Source organism: Macrotis lagotis, chromosome 3 (assembly GCF_037893015.1).
Source record: "Macrotis lagotis isolate mMagLag1 chromosome 3, bilby.v1.9.chrom.fasta, whole genome shotgun sequence".
In the NCBI taxonomy this organism is placed as follows: Eukaryota; Metazoa; Chordata; class Mammalia; order Peramelemorphia; family Peramelidae; genus Macrotis; species Macrotis lagotis.
The window spans coordinates 213,952,692-213,974,015 of NC_133660.1; the positions used below are offsets into that span (position 1 = coordinate 213,952,692).

The 21,324-nt window shown below is 39.4% G+C and overlaps 1 protein-coding gene across 5 annotated transcripts in view; it reads right to left on the minus strand.

Annotated features, from left to right (window-relative positions):
• PPP2R2C (protein phosphatase 2 regulatory subunit Bgamma) overlaps nucleotides 1–21,324 on the minus strand; it is a 388,395-nt gene that overhangs the window by 4,302 nt on the left and 362,769 nt on the right. For all 5 annotated transcript variants that reach the window (XM_074229817.1, XM_074229816.1, XM_074229818.1 and 2 more), the window contains 2 exons: nucleotides 13,987–14,156; nucleotides 9,916–10,007 (listed from right to left, as the gene is read on the minus strand). In XM_074229817.1, the coding sequence (XP_074085918.1) occupies nucleotides 9,916–10,007; nucleotides 13,987–14,156 (262 nt within the window). The remainder of the gene's footprint in view (nucleotides 1–9,915; nucleotides 10,008–13,986; nucleotides 14,157–21,324) is intronic.

A 21,324-nucleotide genomic window follows, 5' to 3' on the forward strand; every position in this document is an offset into this window, starting at 1 on the left:
ACCCCTAACTACATCTGGGGATCCCTAAGCCATCACCATCTTCCTTTTATAAAGTTTGTCCAATTTGTGAATGCACCAGTGTCCTAAGCCCTCAAGAAACAACACTTTTATTTATAAGACTTTCTTAATTGACATTCTTGTCACAGTTTTCAGAATTCATTCATTCATTCATACAAGAAGTTTACCATGTGCCCACTAGGTATCAAGCAGGAAAATAGAGCAAGAAATGGTTCCTATACTAAAGGAGCTTAAAATAAATGCAACTATTAATTAGCAATACATACGGTTGTGTCCTAAAAGTCTTAGTGTGGTTTAAAGTCATCAGTTTTGTGGCTTTTAAGCTATTAGTTTAAACAACTAATAGCTTAAAACCACATTAAGACTTTTGGGCCATCCTGTATATATTCAATGATCCGCTCCAGTTGACTTTCAACCTCTTCAAAGAAGTAGGATTAGGAAAAGTTACTTCTAACACCTTCCTTTCCCAGGTGAAGGTTTGTGGGTTTTTGTTGTTGTTCTGACTCCAGGTGACCTTAGGGACTTTTGTTCATGGGGTTTTGCTGGCAAAGACACTGAAGTGATTTGCCATTTCCTCCTCTAGTGAGTCTTTATTCTACAGATGAGGAACTGAGGCAAGCAGGGGTTAAGTGACTTGCCTGGGATCACACAGACAGTAAGTGTCTGAAGCCAGATTTGCCCAATGCAAGCCCAGTGTGCTATCCACTCTGCCATCTAGTTGTTCCCAGCGTGAATGCAGAACACTGCAAATGCCAGGTTTTTTTTCAAAGAGGTGATTAGTGATTAGTCTTGCTAAACTGTTTTCTTCCCTTCCATTTCATCCTTTGTCATAAGGAATTGTTATCTGAGAGAGAAAGGGAGGGGAGAAATATCTATGATATAAAGAAATGATATCAATAAAATTGTATTTTAAAATAAATATGAATGCAAAAAAGAAATCCATAGAAGGGTATGCTTGGAAGGTTCCTTGGAGCACAGAACATAGAACCAGAATGGACATTAGATAATACGGTATCAGGCTTTAGAGGTCATCTAGACTATGCAGACATTGAAAGTAAAGCTCAGATATTAAGGGGTTTGCTCAAATTACTGATTCTAGTCTAGTGGTCTTTTTTACTTTGCTCTGGTTACCTCTCTTACCTTTATTGACTGCCTGGTGGCTTACTTTGATCCTTTGGGAGATCCATGATTTCATAAGAACAGACCCTCCCTGTACTGACATAGATTGTCTCCCCCTAGAGAGTTGACAGAATAGGGCCTAAAAAATTAATTCTCTGACCTCTTGGATGCCTATGAGAAGAGAGGCCTTAACAATGGTAAGTGAATTGGAGAAGGAAGTGGCAAATCACTCCAATATCTTTGCCAAGAAAATCCCAAATGGATCATGAGAAGTTAGACACAACTGAAATAACTGAACAATAATAGCAACACTTTCAGTCTCTGAAGGAGTTTGATCCTCCAGAAAAATGAAGCTGTTATACTGGGCGATCACTAATGTCACTTCTAGAACCAAATCTTATGAATTCAGCCTTAAGACTCAGAATTAACTAAAATTTTGTTCTTCATACCTGAGAATTCTTTTTTTTTTGCTATTCAAATCTCTATTTTTGAAGTTAGTTTCTTTTGAGAAAAATTCAAGCATTATTTTTCTTGTTTTGTCAAAATTCCTTATAAAGATTCTAGAATGGCTATTCAAGCCTTTAATTTTCAAGAGGCCACACATTTGGGGTTCCTAAGCTACAGTAGAGCTAAAGCCAATCTAAGCCCAGTACCAATATAGTGAGTCCATGGTATTTTTTGGGGGGGTGCCACCAAGCCACCTAAGGAGAAGCAAAGCAGTCCAGGATGGAAATATAGCAATTAAACCTCCGGTGCCAGTCAGTAGTTATCCCAGACTATGAGGGATGTCTGCATTTCCAACATGGTTGAGATAAGGAGACGCTGGAGAAGGTTTGTGTTCAAGGATGGGTTGGATTAGAAGGTTTTTGAAGTAGCTTCTAATTCTGAGATTATGAAATTCTGGAATTTGGATGGAAAGATAGAAATCACTTGGCTTTTAATTCTGATTATATTGTACAGGTATAAAAACAAAGTTATCTTTTTCCTCTCTGTATGTATCTAGCTGGGCTTTGGTGGCTCTCTGTGTTGGACTGACAGAGTTGATTAAACCTGTAGAAAGGCTTTGCTGAGTGCATCTTGCACCTTTCTCTTGTCCAAGCACACAATGATTAATGTGCCCTTCTGCAAATGAGATCAGTTCTGTCTGATAGCATTAGTCCCTGTTCCCTGGAGTTCCCAAACATCAGTCTTGGGCTAATCAGAGCAAGTGCATATTGATTTGCTAAGCAGCCCCTGCAATGGGCCTGGATTAACTCCTTGTGGGGGGCCTGGAAGTTCTTGAGCAGTGTGCCAGTGATGTCTGAAAATGAATGGATAGTTAAAGGGAGTTTTCACTTTCTACTGTGAGTTGAGGTTTCAGGTGGCAAGGGACCAAATTAGCCTAATTTACCCATGCTTTTGTAACAAGGACAACATTTCTCTAGCACTTCACAATAACTATGCAAGGCAAGGTAATATAAGCATCATGCTCGTTTTACAAAGGAGAAAATTAGGGCTCTAAGAGGTGAGATGGGAGTCGGCACGTTGGTACAATGGAAATAGCAATGGATTTGGAATCAGGAGGCCTGTATAAGCCTTGGTTTCTTTATCTATAAAATAGAAGGTTGGACTAGATCAGTGGTTTCAAAAGCTAAAAATTTAAACGGATTCCTGCAAAATGACTTAGAAAAATGCAAATTAACTAGATGGTATTATATTTTTATTTATTTTGTTAGACATTTCCCAATTACATTTTAATCTGGCTTAGCAGGACAAGGAAATTTGGCCTATTACTTGGGGCCCACTATGATCCTGTGTGAGTAGTTACACAGTTTGTAAGCTTCAAAGCTAGAATTTGCCCCTAGACCTTTCCTACTTTTAGATCACACACTCCTATCATAGCACACTGACTGTTCAGTGTCAACAATTTAATGTTTATTGAGCAATACTGGATATAGAACCTCATATTGGGGAATAAATTTTATATAAATTCCGGGTCTAATGGAATTCTCATTCTCATAAGGGAATGAAACACCAAAAGCTGCTTATATTACACATTATTAAATAAATACAGTAGAAAGCTACTAAATGTTTGCTGGAAGGGAGGAAATAATGAGAAGAGCTATAAATGAATGAAAATCCATGACAGATGGAACCATACTGAAAGTCTTTCTAACACAGCAGAATCTGCTGGAGGGAGGCTGTTGTAGACTAAAAGAATCCATGGTTGTTTCTATGAAGTATAAGAATTTGACCTACCGATGCCCCATCATAAAATGTGGCATTCAGAAATGAAGATAATATGCCAATACTGGCCTACTGCAGATGTGGCCTAATCAATACAATACTTCAGATGTGGCTTAATCAAGGCAAAAGCCAGAGATGAGAATGAGATTGTTTCTGATAACACCAAAATTATACTTATAATAATATTAAGATTATATAATCATATCTATGCCATTATATATCACTGGAGTATGACTTTGGTATTTATCATGACATGGTATGTATATCACATTTGAGGTGCACATAGCAGTAACAGGTCATCTCTCTTAGTGATGAATGATAATTTCCACATAGTCTGTGACTTCTAAGCATTATTTTAAAATAAATTTTCTATTGCTTTTATCTAATCAAAAGGTTATGATGCTTGAATTTTAATAGGGGAATACAATTCTCATTTGGGGCTCATTCTTCCTCTTTGAAAAGGATTGATTGACTTGGTACATACAGCTCTTCTCAACAGTTCAGAGATTTGAGACAACAATAGAAGACCTATTATGGACAATACTTCATCCAGAGGAAGAAAAACCAAACCAAACCAAACCAAAAAAACCTACAGAATTTGAATGAACACTACATTCACTTTTTAAAAATTTCTCTTTAGTTTTTCTTTTTTCTCATGATCTTCTTTCTTTTCCCTTAGTCCTAATTCCTCATACAGAAAATGACTAATCTGTAATCATGTTAAATACATGTATATGTTCAATATTCACCAGATTGTTTGCCAATGAAGGAAGGGGGTGGGAAAGGAGGGTGGAAGGGAATTTTGTAACTTATAAATATGCATATGCATGAGGATGAACGTAACAAACTTTCATAACATGTAATTGGAAAAATAAAATAAAGTATCAATTGGGGAAAAAAACTTTAAAAAAGGCTAGTTGACTGAGACTGACTTCAAATGGTATAAAAGAAAAATCAATGAGTTGGAAGGGAATGACAGCAACCCATGAGACCATAGTGAATAGATGAGGTAGTCACATAGGCAGTTCTATTTCTAACCACTGCATAAGGTTCTACCAAAGAATAAGAGACATATTAAAACTATAAACTATTAATTTCCTTAATTCAATGAGTATTTATTAAACAACTATTATATTGCAGGTACTGGTTTAGTTTTGGAAATACACAGAGAAAAATGTAAATAGTTCCTGCTTCTAAGATGTTTAAATTTTCTGGGGGTGAGTGGGGGGGAATAATACAGACAGATAAATAGATATAAAGCTTATACAAAGGAAACAAAAACTGATTTTGGGGAAAGACTAATAACCAATAATTGGCAAGGTTAAGGAAAGACCTCATTTAATCTGTGACACTTAAGCTGAGTCCTGAATGAAGTTAAGGATTGGATAATGCAGAGATGAATTATGGAGGTGGGATATAGAATAGCAGATATGAGGAATAGCACATAGAATCGCATTAAATGGAATAATGTGAAATTGGCCCAAGACAGGTTGTAACAAAACCAGTGAAGGGCTTTAAATGGCACCCGGAAGAATTTGTGTTTTGTCTCGGAGCAATGGGGAGTCACTAAAGCTTCTGGAGCAAGACATGGTCAGGCCTGTGCTTTGGGAATATTAATTTGGTAGCTTTGTGGAAGATGGATTAGAGAAAGGAGACTTGAGGTAGGAGGATCAAATAGAAAACTACAACTACAGTATTACAGTCAAGGGACAATGCAATGATGGACTAGAATTATGGCCATATCATTGGAGAGTAGGGGGTCTGATGTTCCTCCTGTGAGGAAAGAGTTGAAAGTCAGAACAAGATAGAGATGGAATTAAAAATCATTATTATAACAGTGTGTCCAGGAAAATCAGAAGTAGAGGAACCATGCCAGGGACTCAATGAGTATCAAGATTCAGGGTCAATTTGAGGTTAGGATAGTGAAGTAAACAGATAAGAATAGAACAGGTAAAGATATAGAGAACCAAAGTTGAGAAAAGGACTGAAAATACCAGAGATGGTAAGTGGGCTGTGGAAGCTGTGGGTCATCCATTATGTTCTTTGAATAGGAACAACATAGCAAGCCCTTCCCATTCTGTCACTTAAAGGGGTTACATCAGCTCAATGTCTTGATGCTAATCCTGTAAGGATGTGGCCTGGACAAAATAAAATGCCACTTACTTGAGTTTCAGTTTATTTGGAATTGATATGAGTTTAACAATGTTATAGTATTGATATGGAATCTGGTGACTTAGGGTTAAGTCCTGCTCAAAGGCTCATTGGGAGATATCTCTAAAATAAGACAGTTGGACTATTTGATCCCCTATAAAGCTTTTTACCCCTGTGATCTTGGGCAAGTCCCTCAACTTTGTGAGAATGGAAAGTTTGGATTAGATGGACTCTCAGATCCCTTCTGGCTTTTCAGCTATGACTCTATGGGCATATCTTTAAAGTTCCTTCCCGTGCTATATTCCAACAATGCTATGAGTGAAATTTTCAATAAAAGTCAGACTAAAGTACTTATTTCATTTCTTTTTTTTGAGGACATAATCAAAAAGTAGCAAGTACTATGCTTGGCATTTCATCTTCCATTCTGTTCTGTTTCTGTGGGAAGTGATGGTTTCTGTCATCATTCCAAAAACAACCTAACCTCTCCTCCCACACCCAGGGTGTGGGATGAATGGAGTGATGTTTTTTTTTAAAGGAAATGTTGCAAGCTTAATGGGGACCAGTTGATTTCACACAAAGCTAATTCCTCAGATCTGTCAAAAAGGTGATTGGAGCAAGATGATTAAAATCATTTTAAACCCACATAGTTAATAATCCTTCTATTAAGGCTCGGATGTCAAGCTATTGTGTGCTACACCTGTTCTCACTTCCTGGAGGAAAAGTCTCACCAAAGACAAGCTGATTGGAATGGTTTGGGAGGCTGGGGTCTCTAAGGTCTTTCCTGCCATTTAGGACCAAGCTCTGAGCTAGACTAGGGTTAACTAGATTATAAGGTGATGCCAAATGGAAGGGCTGGTTTCTTTGCTTAGAAGTCCTGCTCTGGGTAGGCTGCATGCATTGGAGCTGTCTTAATGATAAAGCAGGTCCCTCAGAGTCAGAGGCTGATCCCTGTTAAAATGACCTGAAAATCGACTTGAAAGGACATAGTAATATACTGTCTTTTCTCATTTTTGGCAATTCTAGCTTGTGTGACTTTGAGATAGACAGAGAATCTTAGGAGGAGAGACAGAAAGCACTTCAGAGCCTTTCTGAAACCCTTATTTTACAATAAAGAGATACATGGAAAAATTGAGGGTTTGTCCAAGATCACCCAGTGAAGTTAGAACACTGGTCTTCTAACTCCAGAGGCAATGCTCCTTTCAAATGGCTCCTTTCTCTCTAAGATTCTGTTTCCTCATCTGTAAAATGAGGCTAATAACTCATGCATTCTTGTGATGATCTTCTTGGGAAAGAGTTTCATAAACCTTAAAGTACTATTTAAATATAAGCCACTAACTTATTAAAGTGCTCCATAAACATGGTTTTCTGATAATCTGTTATTAATAACTTCCAGGAAATTCCATTTTTAATATCTCCTCATAGTAAATTTTTTTAGAGGCTGTATCAATGAAGCTCAAACTCTGCCAGGTCTGATGTCAAACTGGAAAAGGATACGGGTGTCATCCAAGAATTAAATTTATGAAAGTTGATTACTAGGTTGATTGCAAAGCAAAGACTTTTAGAGCAACTTTCAAATTGCATGAACTAAATTCATACAAAATTCTACATCCTTAAAGTAGTGTTGGATCACTGTGATGAAAAAAGTAACCACAGCATGATCTATTTTTCTTACTCAATTCTAATGTCTATGGTTATAATTGGGGGCCCCTCACATGGAATCATCTATATTTGTGAATAAAGGTATGGTTTCAACTTCACTGTGCCTCAAATTATCTAGGAGCTCCAAATGAAAAGGTATCAGAAGACACCTTCAACCTACCCCTTTATTACACATTGCATGAGTTTTCAGACTTTCTGCATGTTATCGATGAGTTTTTTCCCCTATTCCAAAAAAAGATACTGTTTGCATTATAGTATGATTCTTGGGGAAGGCAAAGAAGACATAGGATAATATGGTGATGTAAAAAACAAAAAACATCAATAATTTCTTAAAATCAAATAATCTGTGAGTCCAAACTCATCACAGACTTTTAAATTTCTTTGACAACATAAAGACCCTCTTCCGAGAGACTCCACAGAAACAAGCAAAGTTCCATAATCTATTTTGTCCACAGGGACACATCTCACAGCTTCACATAGGAGCAGAGAATAGTAGAGCTGGAGGGAACAATAGAGATGATCTAATTCACTTCCCTCATTTTCCTGAAGAGTAACTGAGACACAGAGAGGTGCAAACATCTGTACTTCTGTGCTACTCAGAGCTGGGCTAGAATGCAGGTCTCCTGACTTGTTAGACATCTGCATGCCTTAGCTACCCTTGGAATTGTTGTTCATTTGTTTTTTTCAGTCGTTTCCAACTTCATGACCCCATTTGGGTTTTTCTTGGCAAATATACTGGAGTGGTTTGCCATTTCCTTCTCTGGCTTATTTTACAGATGAGGAAACTGAGGCAAATGGAGTTAAGTGACTTGCCCAGTGTCACACAGCTAGCTAATATCTGAGGTCAGATTTGAACTCAGAACAAAAATGGGTCTAACTCTAGACCTGGCATTCTATCCACCATGCTTTCTAGTTGATCCTAGCTAAGCTTTGCAATATAATACTTATCAAAGACATCAAGCTTACCTTACTGCTATTTGGAATAGGGCAGCATTGTAAATCGCCCCTTTTTTCACTTAGCTTCATGAAGAGCAATTGGTCATAATACATTGGACCCCATTGAGTTGTGACTGGCTTGAGGAGGCAGCCTTCCAGTCAGGAGAGAAAAGTCTCAGATTCAAAGGTACCTTGTCCCTTGAAAGCTCCCAGGCAGGGAACACGGAGCAGAACACTTTTTTCCATAAAGAAAGAAGGATAAGATCACCGATGGACATGTGATCAGTATCCTTTGAGTGACGCAGTCCTGCTGGTCACAATCTCCATACAAATATTCAGAAAAGTTAACACTAAAAATCCACATTTCTATTAAAAACTTACAATTCAAAGAGTGCTTTTTTGCAAAGCACGCCTCTAAGGTCTGTAGGTGCAGATATTAGTTGTTGTTTTTTTTATAAGCAAGGGAACAACTGAGTAGCAGTAATTTCCCCAGAACCACAGAGCTAGTAAGTCACAAAGGAAAAATTTGGGTTTTTCAAATCTTCTACTCTGTTCCTTACAATAAATGACCCCAATTAGCTAAGGCAGCCGGGCCCAGGAGAAAGGCTACCAGCAATGTGTGGGAGCCACCTGCTGGCTCCTAGAGCATTTGCTCAGATGTAAAGGGTTCTTTTGACTCTCTGTTGAACTTTCATATTAGAAGAGAGTGTTTGTGTCTGTGTGTTTGTGTGTGTATTTGCCTGTGTAACATTAGAAGAGATGTGTGTGTGTGTATATGTTTGCCTGTGTGTATGTCTGCGCATCTCTGTGTGTCTGTCCATGTGTGTGTCCATGTGTGTCTGTGTGCACGTATGGGAGTCTGTGTGCATGTGTCTGTGTTTCTGTGGGAAAGTTATGAGAATAGGCACTTTGGTATCAAGTCAAATGTGGGCCTGAAGGTGAGTGAACTTTCCTGCTTTACCCAATGCTCACTTAAGTTACACTTATTGGACAGCCCCTCATCACACTGGACATCACTCACCAGAGGGTGGCATAATAAGGACCACAAGTGCCTTAAAGTGAACAGTTGGTATCAGATGGCACCCATTGGTTCCTCCTTGTCCACACAGTTATTTCACTGTTCAGTGAACTAAGTAAGCATTATTAGTGTGCTCATCAGTGAAGAGTATGTTTGAATTTTCTCTAGCATGCCTAAAGCGCACACGCACACACACACACACACACCTCATTAGTTAGTAATAGGAACTCAGTAACATTTATAATCAGAGACTACTTTGATTATACACCAAGCTGATAAATGAATGGTATTTACAATAGTTTAGTGAATGTGTGTTCTTTCATCTTGTGGACATTAATGTCTAGAATACTGCCTCTAGGACAGAAGGGACTCGATAGATATTTGTCCATTAGCTCCTGTGTGGTCTGCTGCCTTACTGCCTGACTACCTTGTTTGTTGGTATTGGTGTTGATGGTTTGTTTGGTTTGGTTTCAACACACCATGAGAATGGTGAATGTCATCCAAGACCTTATCTAGTCACTGTTCTAATAACTTCTTGTAGTGTTCACATTGTGATACTGAACTCCCAGTTAACATTGATGAAACTCAGTTTTTGACCTCTGCAATGTGTGACCAGGTGGACGAGGTTACTGGAAGCTTTTGAGGAAAGATCTTGCTATCTTAAACTGTCATTCAAGGTCATCAGTACCAAGGATAGAACCGCTTAAGAGAGACTTCAGAGAAGTGGTCTCAGCTGGTGGAAGGAGGGTCCTTCATTCTGGGGAATCACAGGGTAGAGTCAGAGTTACCTGTCTGATCCATTCCAGGCACATTCAAACTTGTCAAAAATGCAGTCATTTTCATACAGGGAACACAGCTTGCTCCTAAGGTAATCGTGAACCTGTTAAGAGAAAATGAACCTCGTTATTCTCCAATGGAATGTGGAAAATTTGTTATAATTAACAATCCCTCCAATGCCAAAAACTAACATTTGTAGAGTGACTCTTATCCAAGAACTTTTCTTTATTACAATTCTGCTGGATAGGTATTGCAGGTGTCATTCCTCCCATTTAACACATGAGGTAAATTGTGAGTTAAAAAAGGGAGCCTCAGGCAGAAGGGATTTTATCCCTCTTCAAATGTTTTATAGTGATGAGTTTGGAGCTCTGTATCTAAATCTGGAACCAGAGCCAGAAGGGAATTCAGAGGCGTCCCTCATATTGCAGAAACAATGACCTGCCCAAGGTTGCACCTCTGCATTTATTATATTCTAACTTGTATTACAGTTATTTGCATTCATGTACATACTGAGATCTTTCCATCTTTAAGAATTCATAGTTCTAAAAGCCTTGGAGTCTAAGATGCTATGATTGAATAATTATGATTTTGGCACGACTTACCAATGAGCAAGTCCTCTATGACTTCTCTCAAGTTTAAACTCAGTTCAGAGCATGCCAAATTGGAAAGAGCATTGGATTCTAGAATCTTCAATTATTTTACAAATCTTTGATTCTGTGATTTTGTGACTCTGAATTTCCAAGATCTTAAGATGCTATAATTCTAAGATTTTAAACTTTCTGTGATTCTAAAATCCCATGAAGGGAATGGAACCACTTTATGACAATATTGGCTCTGTTCAAAGAAGATGAAAAAAGCATCTTTGTGTTCACTTACACCAGGACTCTAAATGGAAATCTAGCCTGATAGAAAGGCATTTGTAAATTGATTAATTACAAGTCAGCAAACAGTTTAGTCGTTAATTAGATATCTAATGAAAATGACCATGAAAATAAATTACATCTTGATGTCCTATTTCTGTGTGGACGGGTCATTACACTAAGAAATAGTGTATCACACCAGCCTATCTCTCTCCAAAACTTTGTGCCCTGGATAACGAGGCAGAGAGCCAAGTTATTTAGCATGCATCAGATGCATAGAAGGCACAAGAAGGCAAAACGGGAGAGCAGAAAGAACCTAAGTTAAGAGTCACAGTCACAGAGAGTTAGATCTCAAAGCCCGCCCCCCGAGGTCATGTCCATATGTCCATCTCCATCTTACAGAAGAGAAAACAAGCTCAAAAGATAGAAAATGACTTGTGCATCATCATAAAGCAATTCAGTAGTAGTGCTGCCAGCAGTGAGTTTGACTATTTCTTTCCACTATGCCAGGCTCTGTTGAACTAAGTTTGAGCTTGAGAGAAGTCAACGACTAAATTCTTACTAATGCTGTCATTGATTAGGGGGTCAATCTAACCTCACTGAGACTTACTTCCTCATTCATAAAACCAGTACAATAGTACCTACCTTGTTGCCACATGGTCTGTTTTAAGGATCAGATAAAATAAAATATGTAATAAAAAACTGTAATTGAAAAATGCTATCAGATAAATGCAAGGTGTTGCTACTGTTGTCATTGTTGGAATTTCTATGAGATACATCTGCTGAGCTGGAAAGGTGTGTGCGTGTGTGTGTGTGTGTGTGTGTGTGTGTGTGTGAAAGAGAGAGAGAGAGAGAGAGAGAGAGAGAGAGTGAGTGTGTGTGTGTGTGTGTGTGCATGTACCTAGCATCCCATCACCACATATCTGGAATATTGGGGATGATTTTGTTTTTATTCTTGTATTTCTTGAGAAATGCAGGGCCTTGTACACGTTAGCTTGATGAATTAAAGTTGGATCAGGTGACCTCAGAGGTCCCTACCAACTCTGAGATCCTACATCAAACTCAGATAAGTTTGGAAGACATGGTGAGAATGAGCCAGAATAGCTAACTTTATGTAGCGTTTTTCTATGTTTCAAGCTCTGAGTTAATTACAAATCCTGAGACATAGATGCTATTATTATTATCCTCATTTTACAGGTGGGGAAACTGAGGTAAGTAAGGGTAAAGGTCACACATAGATAGTAAGTGCCTGAGGCCAAATTTGAACTGAGATCTTCCAAACTCCAGGCCTCAGGCTCTATCCACTGTGGTAACTTGCTATCTGTATCTAAGATGTCATTTTTTCTTCCTGAGCTAGTCAAAAACCTTTCCCAAAGAGGAGCTGTGAACCGAAGCAAGGAGAGATAAGATTCATAAATCACTTAGCAGAATGCTTGGCTATATAAATGCTTATTCCCCTTCTCTTCATTCCTTATACCTGAAATGTTCTCCATCCTCTCCCTGCACCATCTCTGCCTAAGAAAACCCTGTTCATTCTTCAAGGTCCAGGTCAAATACTGGTGCCTCGCTGTAAGATGCCCTGAACTATTGACCAGAAATGAACATTTCCTCTTCAGACCTTAAACAGCACTTTGTATCTCTCGGATATTCATCCATTTATCACATCTGTGTAGATCATGGGCTATGGGCGCATTCCTCCCAGTTGCTAACACACTGCTCTCTCCAGATAAGCTTTCCATAAATGTTTGTTTAATTAAATTGTGGCATCTTTCACTGGAATAGTCACCATTTTCCCATATTCTCCTTCACCTTCTGTTACTTTCCTATGCTTGGAATAACCTTCTCCCCAGCTCTGCCTGCATCCAAATCCTATTCCATTCATATGATCAAGACCTAGAAGGGACCTTAGAAAAGTTGGAGCCCAACCTCATCATTTTTACCTAAGGCAATGGAGGCTCCACCAGAGGGGTTTGTCCTGGGTCACCGGGAGATGCAGACTCAAGCACTGCTCTTTGAGTTCCAAATCCATAACATTACTAGAACACATCTTTAGAAACCCCCAAGGAGTCTTCCCCTGAGCCCTTCAACCAGAAGAGATTTCCCTTTCTCCTCAGAACTCCCAGAGAATTTTCTGGTCCCCTCCTTCCCACGCTCTGCATGTGTCTCCCATGCACCTATTTCTGTCTATGTCTCTCCCATCAGAATGAGGACAGGCTGATTTTACATTTTTTCCCCTAAATGCTTGTTGGCTGATCCCTAAATGCTCTTAATACATTTTGTCCCATATTACCCATGTATCTTGCTAGTTAACTATGAATGCCCCAACAATGGGGGCATTACTATTTAATCTCCTCTCAGAGCAATCTCGGTGTTCTACACAGAGTAAAAGGTTAATAAATGATAGTTGCATTGGAATTACACTGGATGGACAAGGGGATTCTCCTTCCGTGAGGTAACGATTCTTGGTTTATTCAGGGAGTCTCTCCTGCATGAATAAATGAAGGCACCTCCCAAGAAGTGAGAATCATAGGATTTAGAACTAGAAAGGACCTTTGCTGTTCTTGTTCAATCATTTTCATACCTACAAACCACAGTGGAGTGGTTTGCCATTTCCTTCTCCAGTTCTTTTTACAGATGAGGAAACTGAGGCAGAGTTAAGTGACTTGCCCAGGGTCCTACAGCTGGCAAGTGTCTGAGATCAGATTTGAACGCATGCAAATAAGTCTTCCTGACCCTGTCCACAGTGCCAGCTCTACTTGAGGCATGAGTCCCTTCTGCCACATCCACCACAATTTGGCTGTCCAGATTTTGCCTTCATGATTCCAGTGATGGGGAGACCACTTCCTAATAATACAGGCCATGCCATTACTGGTCAGTTCTAAATGACAGCCTCTCATACTGAATTGAACCCTGAAGCCCTGTGGTTTCTTCTCAGGGGCCCTAATTCTGTGCATTGAGTTACCCAATCCTCTAAATTCATAGTATCACAGAATCTAAAGCTGGGAGACACCTTAGAGTATAATTGGTCTAACTTCTTCATTTTATAGATGAGGAAACTGAGGCTGAGTGAAGTGAAAAACACTTGATCAAAGAAAGCAGTTTCTTCTAACTCCAAATGCAGAGTTCTTTCTCCAACTCCACAATGCTTCTGGCACCCCCAAGGACCCATCATAAAGCAACTGACCTAGGGACACCTGAATGGAAGACATGGGAGCTTCCTACCTGGTATGTTTCTATAGGCTTTGTTTCCATATTTAGATCCCAAACTTTGACCGTGAGGTAATCCCTGGTGAGCATGAACCGGCCACTGTGGCTGAATTTGACATCTGACACCGAGGAGATGATTTCAGAGAAGAAGGATCTGTTACTGGGGTCTTCGGGTTCTTCAAAAACTGCAGAAGCAAAGAAATAAAAACAATGACCTTAGAAAGTAAGCTCCATGAGGTTGGTAGGAGACATAGTTTATTTAAATATTACCTTCTCCAGGAAATCTTAACAGATCCCTGGAATCAATGATGTTCTCAGGGTTCACAGAGTGCTTGGAACTGAGCTTACAATTAAAATGCCAATCAAAGTCCATAAGGGGGGGGGCAGGATTTGAATCTAGGTCTTATTGATCCAACTTCCAAAGTCTTAGAACTTGGAAAAGATTAATTGATAATGACAAAGTCATTTGATGCAAATGGAGACCACCTTATGTGGCTGAGTACACCCTACTAAATGTGGTGCAAAGGAAAATGAACTACTTCAAAGAGAACAACTTCTCATCTTTTGCCAGACATTTAAACAAATGCTTTTAAATAGTGCTTTTCAAATTCCCTGAGATGTTCAGTGGGGCAGATATTGGGTAATTATCTTGTCAGATTTTCAATAGGAGACTGATGAGCGCCACACAATTATCATCTCTCACACCTCTTCCCTTGGATCTGTCCAAACTGTGTATTACAAATGGCAGAAATTCCATCCTCCTAATTATGATGTGAAGTCCCTGCTAAGGGATGGGGAGAAGGACTCAACAGGGTTTTCTTATTTATAGCTATGAAGAGTTTTCAACTCACTTCTGAATTTCAAGGCTGTCAAGGACTTGGCTTTTTAAATCCATCATAGTTGGCAGATGGAAAACAGTTTAGTTCTCCCTTTATTGGGGAGGGGGGAACTACCATAGCACATGCTCTTAAATCATTTTTCCCTTGAGTCCCAGATAATGGGCATTTAGAGTGTGGGGTGAGGGAGGAGGGTACTAAGAACTGAAATTTGAACACCTGGGCTGTGGCTGAGGTGAATGGAAGCAATAGATTAATGTGGACTGCTATCAAGGAACCTAGCTCTGCCATGAACATCATAGCCAACCTTGGACGAGTTACTTCCCCCTGGAAAGGCACTGTGACCTTCAGGATGTTTTGTCATTTTAGTCTTTGAAAAATGAGATGCTTGAAAATTGTACCAGAGCCTCGGAAAACTATACCAAGTTTGAAGTCAGAGGCTCTGCACTGAGGTCCCTGCTTAGACACTGCCTGGCTGGGGAACAGCAGGTAAGTACCTACTTCTCTCAGGGCCTCGGCTTCTTTATCTATACAGTGAGGATAGTTACTTGTAATCCCTCCTTCACTCTCAGAATGTGGTCAGGAAAGTGATTCATAAATCCTAAAGCTTTATATAAATGTGATTGGTTACATGTGATGATAACTATGGACTCCAAACTTTTCTAGATTCTCCACCTGATGGTACCTTCCCTGCTAAATGACCCATAGCTCTTTGTTATGTTTTGTGGGGTTTTTACTGATATTTTATTTTATTCTTCCCATTACAAGCATTGGAAGTTTTTCAATATTCATCCACTTGCATATTTATAAGCTACACATTTTCCACTGCCCTCCCTCCCATACTCCCTCCCCTTGGCGGCAAACAGTCTGGTAAAAAGTTGTCTTTACTATATTTTGTTTAAAATGGTTCCATTACTTAATTTTTCAAATTAAATTTTTTATTTTTCCTTGAATCAATTTTTTGCATATCTAAATATATGGTCATGATATCTCTCCCCTCAGATAGACTGTGAATTTTTTTGCATTTGTCTTTGTATCGCTTGCACCTTGACTATTGTTTCGCACAAAGTTGGTATTGTTTGATAAATTCTAATTCTAAGATTCTTTGACTATAAGAGATTCTGCACAATCCTAATAGTAGAATTTGTCTGAAATTCTAGTCAGGCAAGTTCGTGACCAACAACAATGACGACTACGACAGCAGTAATAATACCTGGAATAACTATAGTGCTGTAAGGCTTACAAAGCACATATCAAAATTATCTCATTTTATCTTGAGAACAACCCTGAGAGGTAGGTGCCATTCTAGTGTCTCTATTTCACCTAAGGAGAAACCGAGGCAGGCAGAAGTTAGGTGGCTTTTCCTGGATGACAGAACTTACAACTCAGGTCTTCCTGACTGCATTGTCCCACCTGGTTGTCCCTAGGTCACCTAGACACTTGACTTCATGGGAGGGGGGAAGAACTTTAGAGAAGAGGGGGTAGAAGGGAGACTGAACTGTGAGGGTCAAGGGACTGTGAACCTTGGGGCAAAGGATAATTTGGTTTCTAACACAACAGTCAGGCCCCGTCTATGACTGGGAGGCTAACTGAACAAATCACCTCTTCATTCATTAGACTTCTGGACCAGCTCAAGGGCACTACAGGCTACCACCCAAACCCAGGCTACCACCCAAACCCAGGCTACCACCCAAACCCAGGCTACCACCCAAGCACAGTTCTGCTCAAGCACAGGCTACTGCCACACCAGGATGAGCTTTTCTCCAATTACCTTTGCTTCACGGCTGAGTGGGCACTTGGGGGTTGTACCAACACAAATTGTGGGCCTTGAACCTTATCACCAAACCTCACTCTTCTTCCTGGACTCATTACCCAATAGCTAAAATACTGAACCCCCAGCTATGAATGAACTGTTCCCCAACTTCATTCCCTTGTTCCTAATCCCCTTCTATCCTCTCCCTCCCCTCAATCTAAAACTTCCCACTCCAGATCTGCTCACCTCCTCCAGTGCTCCATATTTAACAACTCATATTCATCTTTTTTTTAGGTTTCTTTTTTTTGGGGGGGGCAAGCAATAGGGTTAAGTGGCTTGCCCAAGGCCACACAGCTAGGTAATTACTAAGTGTCTGAGGCTGGATTTGAACTCAGGTCCTCCTGACTCCAAGGCCGGTGCTCTATCCACTGTGCCACCTATCTGCCCCTCACATTCATCTTAGACCTCATCCTTTACTATTCCTTCCATCTTTTGGAAGGTACTATAGATATTTGCATTTTACAGATGAGGAATCTGAGGTTCAGAAAAATTAAGTGACTAGTATATGATGACACAACTAGTAAATGTCAAAGGAGAGACTTGAACATCACTATCTCCCGGCTCCATGTCAGTACAGACAACGCTTCTTTCTAGTGAACCCCCCTGCAATGCCACATTCTAAAAGCTTAAGTCAAGTAAAGAAGTAGATAAAACAAATAAAATCTCAGAGAAGAAGGAACGTTTCCATTTAACTGCTGGGAGGAAGGAATAGAATAAAAAAAGTCATAGTCATTGGTTTTCCTACATCCTCAGAGTTCTTTTCCCTCTCTTCAGGAAAACCTAGCCACTCTCCAAAAAGGATGCAGGAGTGGCCACCCCTCCACACTGGGTGCCCTTCTTTCCTAAGACTTCCCAGACAAGAATCTAGGAAAAACCCTGGCCTGGCCCTTGCCCCCACAGTCACTTCTGGAGCCTCCACCTGCTGTCATCACTCAGCAAGCTCTCTTCCTTGGCTGTTCATTTCACCTGTCTATTCCACCCCGTGCAGGTCCTCGCAGTGGTTACCTGCTGGTTCCTGATTCATTCTCACTATTATCTTGAGGGTTTCAGGACCCAGCTAGCAAACTTTCTTTCTAAGCCAACACTCCTCTCTTACTTAAGAACTTCAACAGATAGCTATGTTCTCTCAAATTCTCTGGCCTCTCAGTTTATCAGTCTGCATAACTCCCACAGCCAGAAGCTTCAATGTCAGCCACCCATGGGAACGGACAGTCCTATCACATGGCATTTCATATTATACTTACATGTGTTTCTTTCCTTCTTTCCCTCTCCTATATTAGACTCTTAATCAAGAACTATGATTTAAACACACATTGATATATGTAAACATACATATTTGCACACACACTTGTATGTGAAGGTATATCTGCATGTATGTATGTATGTATATGCACACTTAGCTCCCATGTTCATTTGTAATTATTTCAGCTCTTTGGTAGTGAAAGAATTGTTTTGGCCAAGTTTTTTTTTCATATTTATTTATGTATTCTAAATCATCATATCTATAAGGTTCTGGAACATTATCAAAAAAAAAGTATGACACCAAGGGATCTTGGGACAGTTAGGTAATACAGTGGGTAGAACACTGAGATTGGAGTCAGGAAGACCCGAGTTCAAATTCAGTCTCAGATGTTTAATAACTGTGTAAACTGGGCAAGTAAGCCACTTAGCCTTCTTTGCTTCACTTTCCTCATCTGTAGAATGAGTCATAGAAGGAATGGCAAACTCCTGAAGTATCTTTGCTAAGAAAACCCCAAATGGGGTCATGAAGATTCAGACGTGACTGAAACTACTGAACAAGGCCTTGCCTTGGGTTAGGAAAGCATTTAAACCCCACCTAATTGTCAAAGGTGACTTTGAATTACACATTTCTTTTTCTTTCTAAATAACTAACTCCATGTATCTAGCAAATTATTTGCATCTGTTCAATTTGGATGCCATTGTTCCAAGTCAGGTTCTGCTGGGAATGGGGCATAAGACCTAGAACTGGAAGGAAACCTAGCAGTTGGCTAGACCAGGAACCTCAACTTACTGAGATCCACCAGACTGGTGAAGAGACTTGACAGACCATGGCCACTGAGGTAGTAAATCAAAGATTCAAACCAAGATCATAGTTTATATTGGGAGTGGATGGGAATAAAAGAAAATAAATGCTTGTAAATTGAACAAGAAAATGAAAAAAGAAGAAATCACAGGCCATGGATAGAGTCAGATCAATGGAAATATGTCACAGGACTGACTTGCATGAAAACTTGAATATTTGTCCATGCCACAATATTTCTTCTTCTAAAATCAATTTTAAGGAACCATAAGACAAAAAGATGAGACCATAGGTTCCTAACATTTTAGATTCATAGCCTCCCATTGAGTGAAGGCTCGTTCTTCAAATGATATTTTCAAATGCAGAAATTAAAATACATAAGGTTACAAATGAAGCCAATTACATTGAAATATAGTCATACAGTTATCAAAATGTAGTTGTACATTTAAAACATCAAAATATTTAGAAAGCATATTCACAGTCCTCAGGTTAAGAACTGTTAAGGACATGATAATGATCACTGATATTTATATGGTGCTTTATTGGTGTAGTCAACAACATTCCAGTACTACAGAGAAATTATCTCATCTACCTTTATTTTACAAAGGAGGTGGCTGAGATTTCCTCCTTTAATCAGAAAGGTTGAAAGTTCAGGTTCAGAAAGCAGAATAATGCTAGGGAAAGGTTTGAAATCAGGCTCTTCTACTTACTGTATACATGACCCTTGTCCAGCCTCTCTGACCTTTAGTTTCCTCATACCTAAGATAAGATATTTGCAACCTCAGGGTCAGAGCTAGGATTTGAATCCAGAGCTGTTGCTTTTAAGCCTGGTTTTATTTCTAGGTTTCTTTTTGAAATGGTTATAAAGGTATGTTTATATAAACATATAAACATATATTTGTAAACATATATTTACATTTTATGATATAGTTCTATGAAATGGTTGGCAACAAAAAATTTCATTTTCCAAAAGACAAGGAAATAGGGCATTCTTTTTTGAGCCCCCCCCAACCCCTTTACTTCCCCCACTCTGACATGTATAAAAGATAACAAGGTCTTTGCAATAATTGATTAAATAACAAAGAGAATTTTGCTATAATTATTTGCTGCCAAGAGTTTAAGGAAACACCTTTCAGAATCGTATATCATTTGTGACTGATTCAATTGTATGATTTTCCCCCCTCTAATTATTTGAAAGTTGTTAAGATATGAATCAGCAGGACTCTTCCCCTGATTAAATTTGAATGATTTTTTTGCATAATTAAGGAGTGCCCAGCACTCTCTATTTCCTTGGCAACAGTTCCTTGTGCTCATTAGGCATTTTATAGCACTATCATCTCCAAGGGCTGTAGAGCAAGAGTCTTGCTCCACTCCTTGGGTGGGTGTGAAATGGTCCTCATACATCTTTAGCAATGGCTATGATTAAAGAATGGGAAAAAAGAGGGGGGAAGCTGAGAGGAGGCAGGCTCCAGGGGGTCAGGACAAATTTCTGGACGACTGTCATTTAAGGCTTCCTCAATCAAATTCTTATTTATATCTCCAGTCCATCTCCCCCCCCCCCCACTCCTCATACTACAACCAATATTTCATCTATACTGAACCCCTGATGCTTTTGAATGAAATTCCATTCATGGGCCTTTGTTCAGACTATTTTGCATGCCTGGAATGACCTCCTCCTACCTCCTTGCCTGTGGAATTCCTTCTCAATCTCTTAAAGTCCAATTTAAATGCTACCTCTGATAAGAAACCTGAACTTTGCATTTCCTCAATAAAATCACCATACATGTAACATTATGCTTGTTGCATTATCCTATTAAACTATATGCTTCATGAGGGCAGAGATTGTATTATCTATTGCTTTATTTCTTGAGTATAAGACCTGGGTTCAAATCCCCGCTCTATTACTTACTGCTTATGTATATACTTTCTAGAACTAAGAACCACCCCCTAAGTAATTATATTTAATTCTGCTCTGGAAGAATTGTACGAAGTAAACAATGCTCACTAAGGTCTTCCCCTACCCCCAACCTCTGCCTATCTACTGCCACCCTTTCCCCACCCTGTGAGGCCACTCTTCTAGTGATGCTTCTCAAACAACCCAAGATACTACTGTGATCTATAGCTATGGGTCTCTTTGCCATTGCTAAGGGACAGAAGAGCCCCCACCAGCGTTCTTCCAAAAACCCCACCATGGGTCTTTACAGAGCAGTTCAACTCAAGCCAATGGAACAGAGTAGAAGTCCTTTCCTCCTCACCTGTACTTCCAAGACTTTCTATGTAACTTCAACCTGCTCAGCTCAAGAGTCACTAGATGACTAGATCAATGGAACCTTTCCTCAACCCACCTCCTCACAAAATAACCACACACCTCAGATCTATTTTATATATTCCTATGTAAGTACATGTTATCTCCCTTGATGGAATAAATCCTCTTTGAGAAAAGGAGTTGGTTTTATTTTTACTTTTCTCTTCATATCCCTAGAACCTAGTACAACTTAATAAATACTGACTGACTGATAGAAATAACAGAGCTAAGGCCAAGGATTTATAGTTGGAAGGAACTCTGGAAATGACCTAGTCCATTCCCGTCATTTTACAGATGGGATTCAATTTGTTCAAGATCACAAAGCAAAAGAACAAGAATCCAGCACTTCTGCCACAAG